The sequence below is a fragment of the Anopheles merus genome, chromosome 2R (assembly GCF_017562075.2).
Source record: "Anopheles merus strain MAF chromosome 2R, AmerM5.1, whole genome shotgun sequence".
NCBI lineage: Eukaryota > Metazoa > Arthropoda > Insecta > Diptera > Culicidae > Anopheles > Anopheles merus.
In genome coordinates this window covers 13524952-13545291 of record NC_054082.1, presented here as the reverse complement: position 1 = coordinate 13545291, position 20340 = coordinate 13524952, and the positions used below count along the sequence as shown (strand labels likewise).

Here is a 20340-nt window from a genome sequence, read left to right as displayed (position 1 = left end):
TTGATAGCCAAAAACCCCAGATATTGCATTACTTTCCATTCTCGCACCTCCAGTAATCAAATAAACAAACACATGAATACTCATTCATAATCATAATATATATATTTCAACAACATTCATAGTACTTTTTTGTTTCCAATAGCGAAGCAATTCAGGAGTGTAATCTAATAAAATAAATAACAAGTATGAAATAGGGGAGCATACAGGAATACGATGCCCGTTGGAGCTGCCGCGCCGCCTACACACAGCATACACACACACACACGCACACAGCCGACAGCAATTGCGAAGCCAGCACACTTACTCCTCGAGGCTCGGTTTTTTTTTCGGTAAAAATGGTAAAATTATGCAATGGAATGCACGTTTGCGGTTTGCGTCTTATTAGGTTTCAAAATGTTTATAGATGGCCGTTACGTAGCCCATCACCTGCTGCCAGTCTGGCCGTTCCTGTAGGCACATCTCGTCAATGCTCTGTGTGTGTGCGGAAGAAATAGGAAACATTTTCTTTTAAATTGGGCCCCAGTTTAAAGGCCTATCTTTCTGCAATGCTTACCAAAGACGTCTGAATTCCAACACTTTCGGCGGCCGCAAACGCAAGACTAAAGTTGCGCCGCTTGTCGTTCTGGTTCAGCTTATCGTAGGGGATGCGGTCCGGCAGGTAGGAGTGCATGATGGCGCACAGGGCCAGTCCGTCGTTCCAGGAGGAGCTGAAGTTTGTGATGTCGATGTTTCGGTAGCCAACCGTTTTGTTTTGGCACCACTTGAGCAGCGCATTTCGTTTCGAGCCTCCATTTTTCACCAACGCATTTAGCGGATCCTTACGTTCACCTGCAGATTTGGGAAGGACAGAAGAAGCATACCATTTTAACAATTAATTATTCTCCATATTAGTGTTCTACACAGCGTACAATTGACAAGTGTACAATTAATATTAAACATTTCGTATGTTAAAGAGCCTCATTACAAGCATATAAATTTACAAACAAATTTCAAACGAAACTCGACCAAGAGATCAAAAAAATAATGACTAAAATCATAATCATACACAAAACTACACAAATAAAAGAAAATACCACATACTTATGTCGTTGTAGCTATTTCGACGCACATAGTCCATTGTCTTGTGGGAAATAATAGCTGAGTTAAGGGTTGTGTTGCAACCGTTGTTGCTGGTGATAAGACTGGACTTTTTCATCAACATTACAGTGTCTAAAATTTCGTAGAGAGAAAATAAAAAGAAGAAGAGAAACATAAATAAAACGAAAGCGGAGCAATTAAATTAAAACAAAAAGACACATTCAAGCAAACACACACACACAACCGCTATAAAAGGGTCTTTAATTGTATAAACCGTTACACTAATGGAGAGAAGAGTTCCCAAAACGTGTTCCCAATTTTAAAGTGAACATATTCCAAATTAAAAAGTGTGTGAGAAGAGTGATGGCTTTCAATGAAGAAGCATTCAGTGTTTGAAAAGTTATTGTATAATCGCCAGTGTTCATTATGCTTTGTAGTTTACAAATGTGAGTACTTCGAATAAGACCACAACACACTTACGTACAACTGTATTAGTCCATTGTCAACAGTGTACCGTTAGCAATTCAACTACAAATACTTACATTACAGTAGAAGAGTTAGTGTATCAATAGTTTCTTTTCTTTTTTTTTCTTAGTATTCTCCAACAACTTTGAAGAAAATGTGAAGCGCGACTAACATTAATGCTTGTATGCAGATCAGACAAATGTGATTACTGATCAACAACTCTGCCATGCACAAAATTTGGAAAATAAAGAAAAAAACACATGCAATAAAAGCGTTTATTAAAGAATTCGATGTTTTAGTTTAAAGTCATATATATGATGGGAAAAAGGAGAAATAACGAAATAAAACATCGAACAAAACGAATAGCCAATTGAAGCGCAGCATTATAATAGATAGGTTTAATGCATTTGTCCATGTCTGTATGGGAGTTTTTTTGGAATTTGTACTTAAATCTTACAGAAATTAGCATTACCATAACATAACTACAAAGAAACGTTCGGATTAAATAAACCATACACCAAATTTTATCATTATTTGCTTAGATAATTGCAACATTACAACAATTATTGCAAAACACAATCCAATTCCGGAACTGCGAAAGTGTGTTAGTAGTTAATAGTGATTAAGAAAAGGGGGTGGAAAGAGGTTAAAAATGCGTGCAAATTCAGTTACATACTACTGCTATTTATTCGAATCAAATTACGACTAGGAAGAATTATGCTTAAATCTCTACATGTATAGGAATGCAGGTTGCTAGTGCATGCAATACTTAAAATTAAAATAAAAACCTTCTAAAATAGATTTCAATAAAATGAAAAAACACACACATACAACAAGTCGGTGCCAGTCATAAACATCATCTACACACACGCGCATGCCACTCTTAGTGCTTTAACTAGATAGGACGCCAGGATAGCTGGGAACGTCGGCGAGAATTACCTGCGGAAGCGTTCGGCTTGGAATTACTGTTCACGTTGCTCCCAACCGTTGGCTGCTGTTGCTCTCGCAGCGGACTCTTGGCCGGCAGCGCACCACCGCCGGGTTGCACCATTGCCGCCGAAGGTTGCACGGGAATTTGCTAAAAAAAAGGATGGCGACAGTACGCGGTTTAAACTAAAAGTTCCAGACAAATATCGTCTCCTTTTCAATCGCGACTTACAATGACGTTGTTTTCATCGTTATTATTGCTGCCATTTACGTGGCCCTTACTAATATTGTTGCTGATACTGTCGTGTTCATTGTTGTTGTTCGTACTGCTAATGGAGGAATGTTTCGCGGAAAGCGTCGCTGGATTGGCGTCCGCTGGAATGCTATTGATACTGGAACTGGAACTGCACCGTGAGTCGGAGTTTAGTTTGGTCTGGAATGCAAGGAAACGTGTTCGATTTAAGTGTTTTGGCCCCAAGTGATTCACCCACCGCTCAGCTCATTATTACCTGTTTGGCTGAATTTTCAATACTCTCAATCAAACTCTTCACCGACAGCCGCGAATCTTGCCGCTGGATGGCGGACTTTTGCTGCCGTCGTACCGCCATCTCCTGCTGTACGGTTGTGATGAGCGACTGTGATTGGGTTTCTTTCGTCGTTATTACTGGAAAACCATGAAAATGCGTACCATTAGAACCGGGCATTGTGTGAGGGTTCGTTCAATCATTTAAAATTTTACACACGCAAGTGGCAACATCGAATGGAAGCATCAGCTTACACTGTTTAGTTTTACACAGAAAGCAAAAAGACACAGCACAAAGCGAGAGACAACACGACACACAAGCACGAGACGACGACTCACAAAGCAAACAGGCAAAACCCAAAGAAGGAGGGGGGTGATTGTGGGAAGAAAATAACTTACTAGGATCATGGTCAAAGGAAAAGCTTTGCCCTACAATACTTCTTCGGTAAGGGATATTTTCGTACAATGATTCGGGTGTGCGGGCATCAACACGGGCTGCCGCAGGTGCCGCTTTGCGAGTGGCAACAAATTTGGTACTGCTTTTTATCGGCAATGGAGGAGGATCTCCGGCAACAGCAGCAGCATTATAATGTCCAGATTCCCTCTTCTTTTGTTCCTGTTTTCGCTTCCCTAGCAGCTCCTCTTCCAGTACGAATTGGTTCGTTTGCTTATCAATTACGTATACAACCGTTTTTTGGGTCGCTAAATTTTGAACGCTGTCTGCTCGGGGTAGTGGCAGTGGTTTGCGTGCTTCCAGTTTATTCTGCTGCTCCAATGCACTTGCCTTCGCCTTCGCCGACTGCTCAGGCCTTTCGGATGTCGTTTTTGGTGCTGCAATCCTGTGCACAGTTTCATTCCTTTGCTGCTCCAATATTACCGCAGAGCTCATTGCATTGCTGCTAGCTGCTTTGTTTGCTGGTTGCTGTTGCCACTGCTGCTGCTGCTGCTGCTGCTTATGTTCCTCCAGCTTTACTAAACTGTTCAAGCTGGAACCGCTGATCGATCTTTCGTAACGAAATTTGCGAAATTTACTCAAATTCGTTGCCGGTTTGTGTGCCAGCCCATCGATATCGGGCAGGATAAGATCGTTCGTGCTTTTCGAGTAGAACAGCCCGGAACCAAAGTCCACCGAATCGAGCGCACGGTGGCGTGGGTTCTTGTGCTGCCGATGGTACAGTCCCTCCGCCCGCATGATCGAGCTTAAGTCTTGCGTGCTGGTCGAGGCGAACCGTGGAATCGGTTTAAACAGCGCGGTAGACCGGTGGAACAGATTTTCCGTACTCTGCGAGGCGGCAATCGGACGAAATGCTGGCCGATTCGTCCGATATTCGCCAACCTCCTTCGACAGCTCCTCCTCATCGCTAGCCGTGGTGCTCGCTTCCGAGACACTTTCCGACGATGGTGTCTTTCGCTGCTGGTGCATCGTCTTGCCTCCAAACGGAGTCGATTTACGTTTACTAGTGCCACCGCCGCCGACGCCGCCACGAATCGGATCCAACTCCTCTGAATCTGATTCGCTAAATTCATACTCGATGCTGTCCAGCGTGTCGACGCTGGATCGATCGTCCGCAAAACGAACGACCATCTTCGGTGGTTTCGTCTTTGGCAGTGGCGGTGGCACATCGGAATCGGAATCCTGTACGAATCGTGCGGGAGGAGGAGGGGACTGCGACTGCATTGTAACACTTTTTTTCGGTGGGTTAGCAGTAACAGAAGATGCCGCAGTAACGGGGGATGATTTGCGATCGAGTGAAAAATTGTGCATCTGTTTGCGCAGCAGCTGAACACGCTGCGAAAACTCGTCCACGTTCCGATCGAACGTGTTGAGGTTCTCGGCCGAAGCGTACAGATCCTGCTTGAGCACGTTCAGGCGCTCGTAGCTTAACTGTACGTCATCCGCGTTGCCGATACCTCTCAAGGATTCTGTGAAACATCGAGTGAGTATTATTTCTCTACAGGCTACATACACGAGCAACCCATCGCCCCCGGTTTTCGTTAGACACTTTGTTTTTGAGATTCTGCTCTGAGATTCTGATACTCTTTGCCAAAAGGGAGTAGGTTTTAAAATACAAATTATAGTGCAATACAAACTAAAACTGTAATGAGCTTGGTCAAATGAAATTCATACTAAATGAACAGATAGTCTACACATGCAAAAAAGAACTGCAATAATCCGTCAAAACAATCGATTACGGCTGAAAGACACGAATCATGCGTGCCAGACGTACTGCACGTACGATGGCCGGCTCAAAATTGGATACTTACGCTTGTTGAGCTGTTCGATCTGCTGCTCGAGCACGCGCACCTTCTCGCGCAGTGCCTTATTGTCGAGGGCCAGCTTTTCGCGCGCGTTTTGTGCTTCAGTCTTAAAATCGTTCGCCACCCGTACCGTCATCAGCAGATCGGACTGGAAGTGTTCCCACTCGTCCGCTTCCTGCTTCCTAAGTCTAGTTTCTTGGTTTAGTTCGTCAGTCTTTTCCATCAGCTGGCGCTCGGTTTCACCGAGATGCTTCTGCGTCTCCGACAGCAGCGTTTCCAGCTGGGATTTGTCCTCCAGGAGGCATTTGTTTTGAACCTGTTTGGCACGGATTGGATTTTGGGTAAATAAATTGATTAAAGTGAGAAAAAAGAGTTGCTTCATGAATTACCTGTAGCTCGTTGATTGACTCCTGCAGCTGCTGAAAATCGGTCGCCATCTTTTGCTTTTCCTGCGTCACGGTTTCATTCTTGTACTCCAAGTCGGAGATGACGCACTTCGCGTTGTTCCGCACGACCTTGCACTCCTCGTTCAGCCGGGCGAGCTGGTCCTTCAGCTTCTGGATTTCGCACTGACTGATCGAAACCTGCTCCTGCAGCGAGGCCACCTGCGTCTCGAGCTGATCCTTCTCCTTCCGCGCCACATCGAGCAGCTCCTCCAGGTCGGTCTTATCACCCTTCGCCCGGTCCTGCTCCAGCTCGTCGATCTTGGCCCGCGCATTCTCCAGCAGCGTCGTCAGCCGGCTAATCTCGATCAGCTTCACCGATGCGTCCTCCTTCGATTCCATCAGCTGCGCGTTCGCGTCCTTCTTCTCCGCGTTGGCCGCGTCCAGCGACGACTCGAGCATGCTGATGCGGCCCCGGGCCCGTGCCACCTCCCCGCTGCGCTCGTCAATGATCGCCTTCAGCTCGTTCAGTTCGGCGTTCAGCTCTTCCTGCTTCAGCATGAAGCTCTCCCGCTCGTCCTGGGCGCTCTTGAGCAGATCCACCAGCTTCTGCTCACGGTCGGTCGGCGTGACGTCCTGCTGGTTCGGTTCGCGCAGCAGCAGCTTCTGCAGCGTGCCGATCTGCGTGCGCGTATCTTCGAGCTTTTCCGTCTGCCGGCAGAGCGACTGGAAGATGACGTCCTTTTCCTCGACGAGCCGCTCATTGTCGGACTGCAGCTCCATGATCTGCGACTGCAGGTCGGCTAGCTCTTGCAGCGTCGCCTGCAGCTCCTCGTTCGTGGAGTAGTGGGTTTCTTCCATCTAAGAACAGAACAAAGTCATAGCAATCGGTGGGATAGGTTGTAAAGAACATGCAAAGCCTACTATTATTTTTTTTCTACGAAGGTTAAAGAACGATTTGCTTCACATTCTTTGCGGTAAAAAACGCATTTCTTCCAAAAAACATGTCCCATAATCGGTGTTGCGTATTTTTAATAAAATCCCACAAACTGTACAATTCAAATTGCACCTGCCGTCATCGGCGGCACAATGGCTGCAGGAATTTTGCGTCCTTCCCGAAAACAGCCCCGCAAAGAAGCGAACGGACAAAAATGATGATAATTAATTGAAGCATGAAGAATGCACTTCCGCACACGCGCTAAAATGAGAGTAAAATATGTCACGAATAAATGAGCCACATACACACACACGCGCGCGTTTAAAACGTACAGAGTGGCATGACGCGTTCCAGTAGCACCGATTATGTATTACACATAAACCCCTTTATGTATTCTCGCTTCAACGGATGTGCGCGCGCGCGCGGGCGCACTCTCGCAACCACAAGTTGATCTTCAAAAAGCGTCCGCATCAACATTCCGCAAGTGGCAGGTGGTTCTTCTTTTGAGCGAGTTCATAAATTTAATGCTATCTCAATAATTTCAACACTTGCATGCATAGCTCACACAGCATTTCAATATATATATTCGTGGTTTATTCGTTTCAATAAGTACTGCTGGGGAGTAGTCACACAAACGGTTCAAATGGCTCTCATTGGTTAACAAACGCTTTACAATAAATAGTTAAGGATTCCTCACTTCATTTACACTAGAATTGTGATGTTTTGCTCGATCGCATTGCCGTCTAATATTTTAAGGCTTCAAACACTGCTCTTGTTCCCCCTTTTTGGTTGCTTCTCCACGCTTACGGACCCGCGGTGTACACATCGATACGATTGTCCGGCGGCGGTGCACGGCACCAGCGGGAAGTGATCGCACCGAGACTGATCAGCAGAATAATTAACGACGACAGTCCGAGAATAATCCCCGTAGTGACATCGTTCAGCGGCGTCCCGGGATAGGGGTGCATCGTCATCAGTATCACTTCGGCGCAGCAGTTCAGCAGCGAAAATATCGTAACCAACACGAAACCTGTAGTGTGTCGTTGTGGAAAGAAACAGAACCAAATTAACAACAAATTCATCACTTTTCTCTGTCCGCCTTCCGCTACCCTGAAAACCTACCCGACATGTAGTTCCGGTTCGGCAGCCAGTCGCACTGGCGCGACTTGAAGCCCAGTATGCCGAGCGCGATCGCGGAAAAGCCCGCCAGTATGCCCATGTCGAGGTAAAACTCGCGGCCCAGCTTCGCCGTCATGTACAGGCTGAGCCCCGAGTTCATGAACCCGCACAGGATCAGCATCAGCGAGACGGCCCCGATCGTGGCGGACGCGTTCGCCATCTTGCGCCACGACTTGGTACCGTCCGGTGACGCGGCCCAGCTGGCCGGTTGCTTCTCCGGATCCAACGGCAGCGGTTTCTCGCTATAGATGTCCGAGTTTAGCCGTGGGCTTATGATGGCCGTCGTCGGAATGGCCATCGGTTGCAGCTGTTGCTGCTGCTGCTGCTGCTGGTAGTGTTGGTGCTGTTGCGGCGGTTGCTTTTGCTTCGGTGTGCTGGATATCATCATTGCCGGTGGACCGGACGCGACGGCAGCCATTGCCGCCCGGCGGGGCGTCGTGTTGGGAGTGTTACCGGCGCTGAACGGTGACGGGGCGGCGGGATAGCCGGTACCGCGCCACTGCTTCGGCGTCTTCTGCGGCGTGGTAAGCAGCTCGTGCAGCTTTTGGGTGGCGGCATTTTTCTTCGGTGTCGTTTCCTCCCTCTGCTGCTGCTGTCCCGGATGCACTTTCGAGGGGGTGCTAGTGACGGATCCGGCCCTGCCGGGTGGTTTGGGCGGGTTGGGCGTTTCGCGCCGCGACACGGACACAGCAGACACGCCTCCACAGTGCTGCTGCTGAGACTGCGACGACGGGGTGCGATGAATGGCCGTCGGTGGTTCGTCCGTTACGCCTCCGTTGCTGAGACAGGTTTCGTCCTCATCGTCCGCAATGCTCGGTATGATGGCGTACCGATGGGCCCGCCCGTTGTGCATCTGTATGATCTCCTGATTGTCGTCCACCAGCTCCTCGTCCTCCTCGGTCGGTACCATCTCGAAGCGCTGGTTGTTGCGCTGATCGTAAAGGATGAACGATTTCGAACCAAAGTCGGACGAGAAAGCGTTCTTTAACCGCGACCCCGAATGCTGATCGAGTGCGGTCGAATGGGACGACATCATCGGTGGCAGGCTGCGGAACTGATCGGACAGATTGTGCACACCACCATCGTCTTCCTCACGGTCGTCGTCGTCTTCCTCTTCGCCGACCGCTGCTTCCTGCGTACGATTCAGCGCACCATTCCGGTTCGGATCTCGCACCATCATCCGACCACCACCGTTCAGATTCGGCACGCTGCCGACGCGATCGAGAAATTCCTCGCTGCGCGAAGCACTGCTGGTTACACCGAGCGACAGCTGCGTCTCGTTGACGACACTGTACTTGCGCACCACGTTGAAGGGAATTTCCTCCACCGGAACTAACGCGTAACGGCTACCGCTAGTGCTGCCGCCACCGAGCGATTGTGGTTGCTGCTGCTGTTGGGTTCCATTGCCACCGACTGGACCGTACCGGTCTAGCAGACGCGCATTAACCAACGGTTTGCCCGGCATCGGTGAACCGCCCGCCCGCGTGCGTTGGTCAAAGGAGGCGATACTGTGCTGCCGGTTGACGATCTTCGACGAGATGCGATTGTACGAGCGCGTTAGCTGCTCGTTGCGCCGCGTTGCCATGGAGCTGCTGGTGGTGGTGGTAGCCGCAACCGACATCAGCGATCCCGCCATCCCCGGCGTCTTGGGAGGGGTGTAGAATTCGCTCTGCTGACAGAACGCCGGATTGGTGTAGTTATGCTGGGACGTCATTGTTTCGTTTTTTTTTCTCTCTCTCTGTTTTCCAATTCTTCAAAATCACTTTAAATCACTTTTTAGATGTATTTTTTAATCACACTTTACACTGAATTTTAACTAAAGCGCACACACACACTTTGCCACACTGGAATCAGCACTGGTTTGCCCTTAAAGCGTCTGCCCAAAATCTAGCATCCCAACCAAACGCGCATCAACCAGCCGCAGCACGCACGCATCCTCACTGCGCAACGGTTGGAAGCCTTCTGCGCCGACCCGAACCTGGGGTGTGGTACGTTCCGTTTGCAACGGTCGCTTTTCATCGACAACCAGGGGGGGCAACAACGAAAGGAAGCAGCAAGTAAAGAAAGCGACCCTCGCTTTAACCCGCAGGATCCGTCCCTTGGCAATGCCTGCCGGAGCGGAAAGCGGCGGCACGGGGACAAAAGTTCGTTAAAAATTTACACTCACTCGGCGCGTTGGCTTATGTACAACATTAATCCCCCCCATACCTCGTTCCTTCACCCCTCTGGAATAAGGTTCGTGGTATTAGCACGCGCCACTACCACCAGCAATGCGCAACACGAGCAGCGCGCCGCCATGCGTACATAGGACACGTAAACGGGCCCGAAGAACGTCGTTGTGCAGTGCACATTAGGGGAATTGGCTTATATCGTACGCGCCTCACCTTCCGCACCACCGCTGGCGCTAGCTACAAACACCCCAAACCATACACATCTGCCCGTACACCAAAACAGCCGCCGTTTCCATTTCACTCACTCGGAGCATTCCTTCCTCCTCTCACTTTACAGCCTTCATCATGTTCGAATCGGAAGTACGTCCGAAGGAAGAACAGTTCTGCAGTACACATTAAATGCCCTCTCCGCCCGGCTATCGCCCCGGGAGTGCGACAAGAAAGAGAAGCGCAAAGGGCACGATCGGTCCCCTAGGGTGTGTGTGCGCGCGCTACGACAAAGGCGAAGCGGGTATATACATAGGCAAAGGAAAGGTGCGCATACATGTGTGACGGCGGCGCAGAGGGATGCAAGATCGAGCCGGAACAGCTGTTCCAGCAGTGGAGGTCCCTTTCTTGGCGTGTGGTAAGGTGCTGGTCGGCGGCGGCGGTGGTGGTGGTGGTACTGCTGACAGAAGGATAAATATAGCTCCCCTTCGTTTGTACCGCTTTCAGACAAAAAGGACGAAATGTATTTTTTTCTTAGTCGAAAAGGACATACTTATTGAAAGCGTATGGAAGGTATGGAAAAGGATAGAGATAGATTTCTACAATCGGGAAATAGCATAAAATTAAATGCCGGCGGTGGGCTTTGCTTCACGAGTGGCACGCGCGAATGCAATACCGTGCCTGTGTCTATGTGTGTACATAGCAAACCACCGAACCGTAACACTGCAGGCTGGCGGGATCTGGTTCTTTTTGATAAGACGATCGAATGCTGGCAGAGAGATTCGCAAAGGGGCGCAACCATACATTGCGCAACTACATGTGCAATCTAGGTACACAGTTCCATTCTTCACCATTGTCGCCGTTCGGTATCTTCCCGGGTCCGACAACAAACGATCCAATTCATAACGGAGCTAGCAGCAGGCTCGTGAGCATGGAAATACGAAACCCACAGCGAAGGTCGCCACCACTGGCGACGTCATAACACTTTGTAGCGCTTATGTGTTAAGTTGCAGCGCAGAAGAGAGCGCTTCCGAATGCACACAATAACAGCAAAAAAAAACGCCTTACAGGAAGTGAATGTATTTAGGTACATAGAGAGGTAGCCCGTCATTTATTATGCAATGTTTCGGAACGGAAAAGGGATAAAATTGAATATCAAGAAATGAGGATATCAATACGAGATTTAAATCCCACAACGGGATGCAAAGCCTAGCAACACCGACGGTCTCACATTGCATGACCCTCCAAAAGGAAATCTATTATGATGGTTATGAGATCCTTAAATGACGTGTCCAAGTCCTTGATCGAACACACTATGAAGATCGGGAATCAAAATCTTTCATCAAATTCAAATCTAATTATCCATTTTTGATTGTGATTTTTCTATCCGCAGCTTCTAAAATACACCCTCTTGTCGTTTAAAAGGGAACAGCATAACGCGGTGAATAATGTGGCAAGAATTTTTGAACGATAACGTACGCTCGCTCACACCGCTTCCCCGTAAAGCAACATATCTTACAACAGCCCCCTCGCCACCTTCGCCGACCAAAACAACATGCTCGGAGATAATTTGTTTGCAGGTATTATTAACAACAACGACGCCAAAATAGTAAACTGATGCCCTTGTCTTATCTGGGCCACCCAAATGCTTGGACGATAGTAACGGTAACCCGTCGCCAGCCCTCTTATCTGCACACGCTTACGCACGCATCCCGGACCAAGAGATAGCAGATATCACATCACCAACTGACCGACGATGCCGCGCATTAAGGTGGAGGAATTAAAGGTCGAGCATGAGATAATGTAAAAAAAAATTAAAATAAAATAAAAAAACGATCGAAATGTTTGACATCGTGTTTGCATCAATGCGTTAATTAATAGTGGCATGAAGGAGTATGATATTCGCGAGCGGTTCTCACCACCACCAGCCAATGGAGGGGACGTGTGTTGCCAATCGATCCATCACTTGCAATCAGCTGCAATGATAGCCCGCGCACTGGACACGCAGTTGAAGGTTCCCGCTTTTAATTGACAATTGCTCCGGTTGCACCATAACATACACGCCTCTTCAAAATGTACTACAACCACACTTTAAGGTAAGGCAAACAGCCCGCGTTCGCATTCTCGAAACAGTGAAGCAATCGTTATTTCCCATACTATCTGGTGTCCACCGATTGTGGGACCCCGAAAGTGTTAATGTGCGAAAAAAAAGGACGGGTGTGACGACTTACCTGTATGATTTTATCTTGCAAACAGGCCACCGCTACTTCGCTGCTAGACGATTGTTTGTCCCAGTCGGGCGTTACGCATGGCGTTCCTTCGGCATCCATGGTCTGTAAGGCACAGAAGGAAAGATTGATGTTAGAAACTTGTTGGCAGCTAATTTTCCACTCCACTTGCACACACACTTACATTCGGCAGCGCGATCGAGGCCGGCGCAGAACTGTGCAACCGCTGCGTGTTGCGTATGAGCTGCTGCTTTTCCGAGTCGGACAGCGGCGACTGGACGACGGTTTTCAGCCGATCCCGGAGGGATTCGTTCTCGTTCACCAGCCGGTGCAGCTCGCTGTTGCTCTGCTCGTGTGATGCCTGGCACAAACAAAACAAAAACAAAAAACAAACACCGAAATGAAACGAAATACCGGCATGATCTTGCGCAGTGGCGCAATTTAACGCGCACGCTGCTGCGGATACGGACACCGGGTAAGCAGTAGCCGGGTGAGGGTTATCCACCCACCCACCCACCCCCGGGCCACTGCAAACATACCTTGAGCTTTACGATTTCGTCACGCAACAGCAGCAGCTCCTCCTGGCAGCTCGTCATCTCGTGCACCTTCCGCTCGAGCAGACGGTTCTCCGACTGCAGCTTCTCGAGATGCACCTGCAGCAGCTCGGCCGACCGGCTCTTGCTGGGGGAGGTCTGCTGCTGCTGCTGCTGCTTCTGCTGCTCCTTCCGCCCCGTCCCGCCACTGCTGGCCTTTTCCGGCCCTACGAAGCTGATCGCGGTCAGCTGTTCCATGCTCGCGCTCAGCCCGCTGCCGACGTCCACGCCGCGCTCGTTGAGTAGCAGCCCGCCGCCATCATCGCCCACCACCAGCGATGACCCACTTCCGGGTGGGAATTTGTTCAAGTGATTCGTCGACACGGTCGCGCCGGTCGCCATTTGCGCCATCTGTGCCGATGCCGAACGACTGTGCTGGTGGTGCTGTTGTTGATGGCTGCCCTGGGGATGCTGGTGTTGCGTATGTAGCTGCTGCTGCTGCTGCTGCTGCTGCTGATGGTGGTGCAGATGCTGATGGTGATGATGATGCTGATGGTGTGATGACAAGTGGTCCAACTTTTCCTTGGACCCGTTGAAACGCTGCTGCTGTCCGGTGCCCCGCGACGAGTGCGCCGGTTTCGACACGACCGGGAACTCTAGGCTCGAGGCGGAGGCGGCACTCTTCAGCAGTCCTCCTCCACCACCGTTCACAGACAGGGAGCCGGTGAGACCTGCTCCGGGCACGACGCTGCCACCGTCCGCATGGCCCGATCCGGTCGCACTCACCGACGATACCGACGGTTGGGACTGATGTTTCGGTCCGGACGGACCTTGGCCTCTACGGAACAAGGATTTAAGTTTGATCATAGTTTATCCTCTCGGCTGCGTGTATGAACAGGTGAGGGGGTGGTGGTTCCCTGCCTTGCGCTGCCTGGCGCAGGTGGGATTTAATTGTGTTTGCGCGGGCACCTATTTGGGAACGCCACAGTGGGATATCCGCGAAAGTCGACTACCACACCCGGGAAACCACGAGGTACGCACGCATACGACGAGACGCTGCGGTTCAGTTTTCTTTGGGCACTGTGTGTTTTTTTCCTTTTCCTTTCCACTACCGGTTTACATGGTGAAGTATCACTTTTTAAACGCTTTCTGTTTCGTTCACTTCCGAGTTCATTTGGCAAAAGGATTTAAAAGGGCAGCTGCCGTTTCTGCCATCATAGGCCGAGCAGCATCACGGAATGTTTCCTAAACTGTTTCCTTCATGCTTTACTTTTCTCACTTCCAATTGAAAATCAAATGTAGATAGGTTAATCGATGGTCTTCCTAAAGCAATCAACGCTTCCCGCTCCACCGAATGAGCGCAGAGCACATTTGGCTTTCATTAACCCTTGTTAAACAATTGACCACAAGAGTTCGGTGACCTTCAGTGGTTTGAGTGAATAATAAGACGGTTTAGTGAAATGTTAAACTCAACCCCGTTGATAAGATCGAAATAACATAAAAATGCGTCTTTAATGCTCCCATTCCTCCCAAGTGGTTGCGCAAAAATGTCACACAAAAGTGTAATTATCATGTGTGATGTGACGATGCAAATAAAATGCAACACAACCCCCTAGCATTGCAAAGGTTTCCTTTTGTGTGGAAAAAAGAGATTAAATGTACATTTAATTATGGAAAACAGAAACCAACCATGAGAATTCGAAAATGCAATCCCATGAAAACGGCGTATGCTTATGCACAATTCGTCCGTTCGCTGCAGCTTGGTGCACGGTGTGGTGATGTGCTCTTTGGAGCGCACCCACGACGACTTCAACTCCAACCGATTCCGAACGACTCCGGATGACTCCGACTCCTAACGACTCCGGACGTCTCCGGCCAACTCCGAACGACTCCAGACAACTCCGGGCGATTCCGAACGACTCTGGACGACTCGGAGCGATTTCAGACGATTCCAAACGACTCGGGATGATGCTGGACGGTCCTACCTCCCGGAGTTGATTCTGAAATTATCGGAGCCGGAGTCGACTCGGGATTTTTCCCACTTTACCCATCACTAGTGCACGGCCTTTGCCTGCGTGCGTCAATTGCGCGCACATACAACTGCTCCTTCTCTCCCTTCTCTCCCATTATCCAACTTGTGCGCAGAAAACCGGGAGGCAATTTGATACGCCACTTGCCCGTTTTCTTCATGGGCCCCGACCCCCACCCCAGCAACAACGCCATTGCCCGCGAAGAGCCCTGTGTAAACCTCCGGCGACTCACATCGTCAACCAAAACTGGTGCACAGAGTGTGTTGAAAGCCATGTTTTTAAGCACAGTCCAGCATCTCGCCTGCGAGTGGCAGCGTGTGGCAACTTGTGTGAAGGAGGCACGCGTGAACCATGAACAATTTTTATGTGTAAAGAGCTGCATCGGTCGTATTCCGGAAAAGGGAATTCACAAACCGAGTGGAGCGATTTGGTGACGATCATACGGTTGGTTCGGGTCACGGGTGCACCAACGGGGATGCAGTGCAACAGTGCACCACCACCACCACCGCTGCGCATTGCGACAGTTTTGCACAGTACGTACGTACGGGGCGATCAATTAATCTTATCGTCGTTCCAAGGTCAGGTTCAGTTTCCTTAAACAACCTGCACGCCGTGCACGTAAAACGACCGCAGCAGCAGCAGCAGGCCCCACGATCAATTCCCGCCGCCTTTCGTTCGTCTCTCTCGTCAATCGAATTCAATCAACACAACACAAGCTAGACAACACAAGAATCACCCATGCGTTTTATGCAGGTGGTTTTTGCTGCCAGTGTGTGCTCTCTTTGCCGCTGGGGCGGAAAGTGGTGGTTGGCCGCTCATTAAATCCCGCGCCTTCGAACCATCGAATGTTTCAACGTGGGAGAGGAGCAGGCTAGGGTGCAAAAGCGTAAAAATTGTCGCCAGTCCCGTCGTGTGGCGTGTGTGCGGGAGGATTATTAATTCATTACTTTTGTTTTCAACCGTTTCCCTGGCCACCGTTGGCCGTTGTCGTGCGCTTCCTGTTTGTTTGCATCATGATTTGTCTTTACACTCCAGGAGGGGAAGGGAGCTAGCGAAGAGGTTGGCTAAAAGGAAAGCGTAAATTATTAATTAATCTTAAACGGCCCCATTTGGAGGGTGTAATTGACCAGCTAATGTTAACACAGTGTGATTTACTGTGGATGGCGATCGAACGGGTACACGTTCAGGTGCTGCTAGTTACAGCTGGTACCGGAGAAGATCGCATAAACCGCAAAACAATCCACCACCCTGCCCCCAAACCATTCCAGCACAAGGGACCTTTCGACGATATCACCTTTAGGGCGACGTGATATTCACGCTGTCCGTGATGCGGCCGAGCCAAGATTTGCAATTCAATTCCCCAACCCCCCCCCCCCCCCCCCCCCCCCCCCCCCCGTCACAACGGGGTAAGCCGCAAAACACATTCCTGGGTGTCATTACAGCACGACAATCACCACCAGCAGCAGCAGCAATACAAGCAGTAGTAGTTGCTGTGAAGTACACGGGTCTAAGGGCTAATTTCCGATGATCTTATGGTGTTCGGGAGGGGGCAAGTGTTGTTGTTGTTAGAGAGCGCGACGTGCGCTGCATGCCTAATCGGTGTAAATTGTAACGGCTCGCCGAACTCAACACAGCTCCACAGCACGGGCACGGGGCTTTTGCTCACCGAAGGGGAACATGCTGCTGCTGCTGCTGCTGCTGCTGTTTACAAACAAAACGAGTCCAACCGGAGATTAAGCGCTCGGGCGCGGGATTATGTATTTCTTCAACCTTAGCCCTCTGCAAGGACGTTTGATCTCGGAACAGGGGGGCGTTTGTTTTTCGCATCCATGAAGGCGATTCAAATCCAGGCAAAATCAAGCAGGCTTGGAGTACGGTACGATCTCGCAGTGGCTACGGCTCTGACTAAAAACCGTTCGAAAACAACGAAATCAACGAAAAACGCACAACGAAGAGAGTGAGAGAGAGAGAGAGTAAAGAACCGTTGCGTTTGCCGGGCGCCACACGGATGGTTCGTGCGCAAGATCTCGTGCGCCAACTGGCGGCGGCGGCAGCAGCAGCTCGTGGTTCTCAAAGAGAAAGCAGCCCAGAAACATACATACGGTAAATAATGATGAGCCAGCCAGCCAAGTCAGCCAAACCACCACCATCAATTAAACGCTGTGCGCGAGGGGTGAGAGGGACTGTGGCATTAGGTTCCGAAAAACTGCTGACGGAAGAGATGCTTTCCCAGCCAGTCAGCGCGCACAGAGGGCAAAATCTGTCGTCCCGGCGACAGATACAACGGGGCACGGGAAGAGTTATGGGTTTTCTTCGCTTGGAAGAAAGTTGGTCCCAGGGAGGGACCTTTCCCAAGAGCACACACACACACACACACACATGTACGGGCGCATACACTGGAGAGAAGGGTCTGCTTACGCTGGAAAAGGGCAATTGACAATTGCCGCAGCTTCCCCCGAAGCAAGTTATAAACCTGCTCCCCTGCTGCAAAACAAGAACAAGAGCAAAGCGGGAGTCTTCTTCCACTTTTCTTCACGCAATATCGCGGCATCGGTGGCACACAGAGGGATTGGGAGTCACAGGGTTGATCGCTCTGCTCCTAAACACACTCACACACACACACACACATAGTAAAAACACCCAAACAACAAGCCACTTAATTAGATATTGGGTTTCTTCTTCTGCCACAAAGTAACACACAGGCAAAATCTCACACCAACGGTACGAATTTCCAATTCCACGACACTTTTCCACCTCGCTCAAGGCACTTGGCATTTGGGGCGTCTTTCCAGCGCAACACACACACACGCAATGGGGGAGGAGAAGCACGGAGTAAGGGGGGAGGGGATGAAGAAAACATAAACTATCCGAATGCACCGCACACAATTACCGCGCAGGGTTTGTGCTTTTCGCGTTTGGCCACAGCTAGAGAGAGAGAGAGAGAGAGAGAGGGAGAGAGCGTAGCGCACACGTACGCAAAGGGCGACCGCCCAAACGGTTTCCGAAGCCTTCTCGCGCGTGCAAAACTAGGCCTACGCGACGGGCCCTTCTTACTTTAAGTCGAACGCACTAAGTTTAGACGAGGTTTCCGCGCAAGATAAACTACAGCGACCACACCGACAACGACGGCAACGACGACGACGGGTAGCGATTTCCTTCCCAAAAGCAACAAACCCAACCGGTTCGAACGCGATGCAACCACACAACTGTCAAACGTACTGCGCGCACGAACCGGTTATATTTGAGCGCGCCTGTCAAACGTTGGCACGGGAGATCGTTGCGCGCCCGGATCGTACCAACGACTGAACTGTGCCGGCTCCCAAGAGAAGCCCAACGCTTCTTCCAAAACCGTGCTGGCCGATGCAGAGAGTACCGCTTATCTTCACCGTGGGGATTATCTAGATATTTCGCCTTGCGTAATTGTGTGCTGTATTCAACGCTGCGCCTACGCTAATGACTATTGACATCCCCAACTGCTCCGGTAGCGTAACGCTGCAGGGAGAAGATTAAGGTGGCCCCGTTGTCTTTCTACCCCTTTTTTCTGGCAACAGTTATATGGGTTTCCCTGCCATTACAGCGTCCGAGAATTTTAAACTAATTACAACGGATACCCATGTGTGCCCCCATTGCATCAGAACGATAATCCACACACACACTGGCCGTTCGCTGTCAGTCGCAGGTCTCTTAGCCATTTCACCTTTAATCCTTTTGCCAAATGAAAGTAAAATCGGATTGCTCCAGTTTGCGTTGAAGGCCATAGCTATTCCTTAACTAAATTTACACCCATGCGTTGCAAACAGCAGTTACGTGGTCCACGCGGAGTACGCGCGCGTCGACCGATTTTCTTGGATATCCCATCTAAAGAAAGCGTGCCACATAAAATCCACCAATTTTGCTTACCTCTGTCTACCGAATCCACTCAGCAAAGGTTTCCGTTTAATTGATGACCGATCGGCACTAACGGCCCGTTCCGATGATGGTTCCTGCTGCTGTTTCTTGATTGTACGCAGAAGCGATCGATCGTTCTGCACCACGACCGGGGCCGGTGGCGCTCTCCTTACCACCACGATGTCCTTCTGCGAAGCGCTGGTCACGGTCGACGGAACGGACGAGCTGGCCCGGCTGGACGATGCCTTCGATGCTAGCGAGCGGCCCGACACAGAGGAAGGTGCACCAACACCAACACCAACACCGCCGCCGGCCACCGTTATTGGACGGGACAGTAGTGGGCGCGAACTAGCCGCCGGCCTACCGGTCACAATCTGTCGGTCGATTTCCGATAACACCGATCGGTCCGATGGTGCGCGCCTTATGTTCACCAGCGGTACCGCCGCATTCAACTGGGCCGAGGTTATCGAGGAGTTTCTTGCGATGTTTATCTGATTCAATCGCTTTTTATTGATTTTTGCCGTCCGATTACCAACGCCTTTGGATGATGTGGCCTGCAAAAGCGAGGGGAAAATACAAAACGACAAGAAGAAAGGATTGTTGTAATAGCACCTGCATAATAGCATTAAAACTATTCCATTCGTTCGTGGCACACGTTTCCCCTGAAACGATTGGGTGTAAGTTTTGTGTTCGTTTGCCGTGTGCTATCTATATGTTACATCGAATGAGCTCCTCTACCCCGGAGCGCGATAAAGAAAAAGGTCACACAAGGCGCGAGCGCACTCAAGGTTTGCCACGACGTTACTACGGCGACGCTTTTAGGTGCGCTGGCCGCACATACCACGGCTTTGGAGGGCGACGATCCTGCCTTCAGGAAGCGATTGCTTTTGGACTCCTTCGGTGGCGGTAACGGTAACGGTGGCCCGCTGGACTGTGCCGATTCCGGGACGGGTTCGAAGGTGTAATCATCGTGCTGCCACGAGAACACGTTGCGAATCTTCTGCCGCAATTTACTCATCGCTTGTGCGTACGGATTCTCTTACACTACACGTTGTATGCTTCGGGCCGGTCAACTGTCTACTGCCTACGCCACGGTAGGCGGCCTCCGTTCTTGGTCCACTCGCGCGAGGCAAAAGCTGATAAGACGCCAGATATTCCTGGGACTAAAAGGGGGGCTTTTTTTGTTGTTGTATTCGTGTACACACTGCACTGGAAATAGCTCCCGGCGTGACGACACTTGCCGTTTGCGACCAACACCGTCATAAGGAGAGTACGATTGTTTGGTGAAATGAATCATACAATTCACTAGATAAATGAATTAGCTTTACACAAACCAAACTGATGGCTGATAAAGCAAGCAATTCATTTTTCACCCCCAAAGCAAGCATTTGAAACATAAAATCGAATAAAAATCAAAGTACACAGTGCATGAAAAAAAAACAGAAACACATTTTTTGCATTTTTTATGAACATGCCGGCAACGAATGTCAATTGCTTTTGTGCAAATTGTTTGTAAACAAACTACTTCAACGC

At 49.9% G+C, this 20340-nt stretch overlaps 2 protein-coding genes across 10 annotated transcripts; both read right to left on the bottom strand.

Moving 5' to 3' along the window:
• Positions 1-77: 77 nt before the first annotated feature.
• On the bottom strand, positions 78-20113 carry LOC121591136 (cytospin-A-like). 9 transcript variants are annotated; one of them, XM_041911537.1, is made up of 14 exons: positions 19649-20112; positions 18820-19361; positions 12896-13727; positions 12541-12717; positions 12360-12461; positions 5641-6495; positions 5258-5567; positions 3392-4915; positions 2979-3133; positions 2702-2902; positions 2482-2620; positions 1081-1209; positions 554-828; positions 78-471 (listed from the first exon to the last, which is right to left on the bottom strand). In XM_041911537.1, exons 1-14 carry the CDS (start codon positions 19823-19825, stop codon positions 382-384), a joined length of 5508 nt encoding a protein of 1835 aa, XP_041767471.1. In that variant the 5' UTR covers positions 19826-20112; the 3' UTR covers positions 78-381. The 9 variants fall into 9 exon arrangements, with proteins under 9 accessions (XP_041767471.1, XP_041767472.1, XP_041767479.1 ...); XM_041911538.1 differs by lacking the exon at positions 1081-1209 and having other exon boundaries at positions 19649-20113; XM_041911545.1 differs by lacking the exon at positions 3392-4915 and having other exon boundaries at positions 19649-20097.
• On the bottom strand, positions 7143-12321 carry LOC121591140. The gene is made up of 2 exons (XM_041911549.1): positions 7694-12321; positions 7143-7601 (listed from the first exon to the last, which is right to left on the bottom strand). The coding sequence occupies exons 1-2, from the start codon at positions 9462-9464 to the stop codon at positions 7375-7377; spliced, it is 1998 nt and encodes a 665-aa protein (XP_041767483.1). The 5' UTR covers positions 9465-12321; the 3' UTR covers positions 7143-7374.
• Positions 20114-20340: the final 227 nt, after the last annotated feature.

Coding starts and splice junctions, on each gene's coding strand:
- LOC121591140 (XM_041911549.1), bottom strand. CDS start 9,464: ATGACGTCCCAGCATAACTACACCAATCCGGCGTTCTGTCAGCAGAGC. Junction 7,602..7,693: donor GAACCGGAACTACATGTCGG/GTAGGTTTTCAG, acceptor GACACACTACAG/GTTTCGTGTTGGTTACGATA.
- LOC121591136 (XM_041911537.1), bottom strand. CDS start 19,825: ATGAGTAAATTGCGGCAGAAGATTCGCAACGTGTTCTCGTGGCAGCAC. Junction 2,903..2,978: donor TTGAAAATTCAGCCAAACAG/GTAATAATGAGC, acceptor CTTGCATTCCAG/ACCAAACTAAACTCCGACTC. Junction 1,210..2,481: donor CAAGCCGAACGCTTCCGCAG/GTAATTCTCGCC, acceptor ACGAAATTTTAG/ACACTGTAATGTTGATGAAA.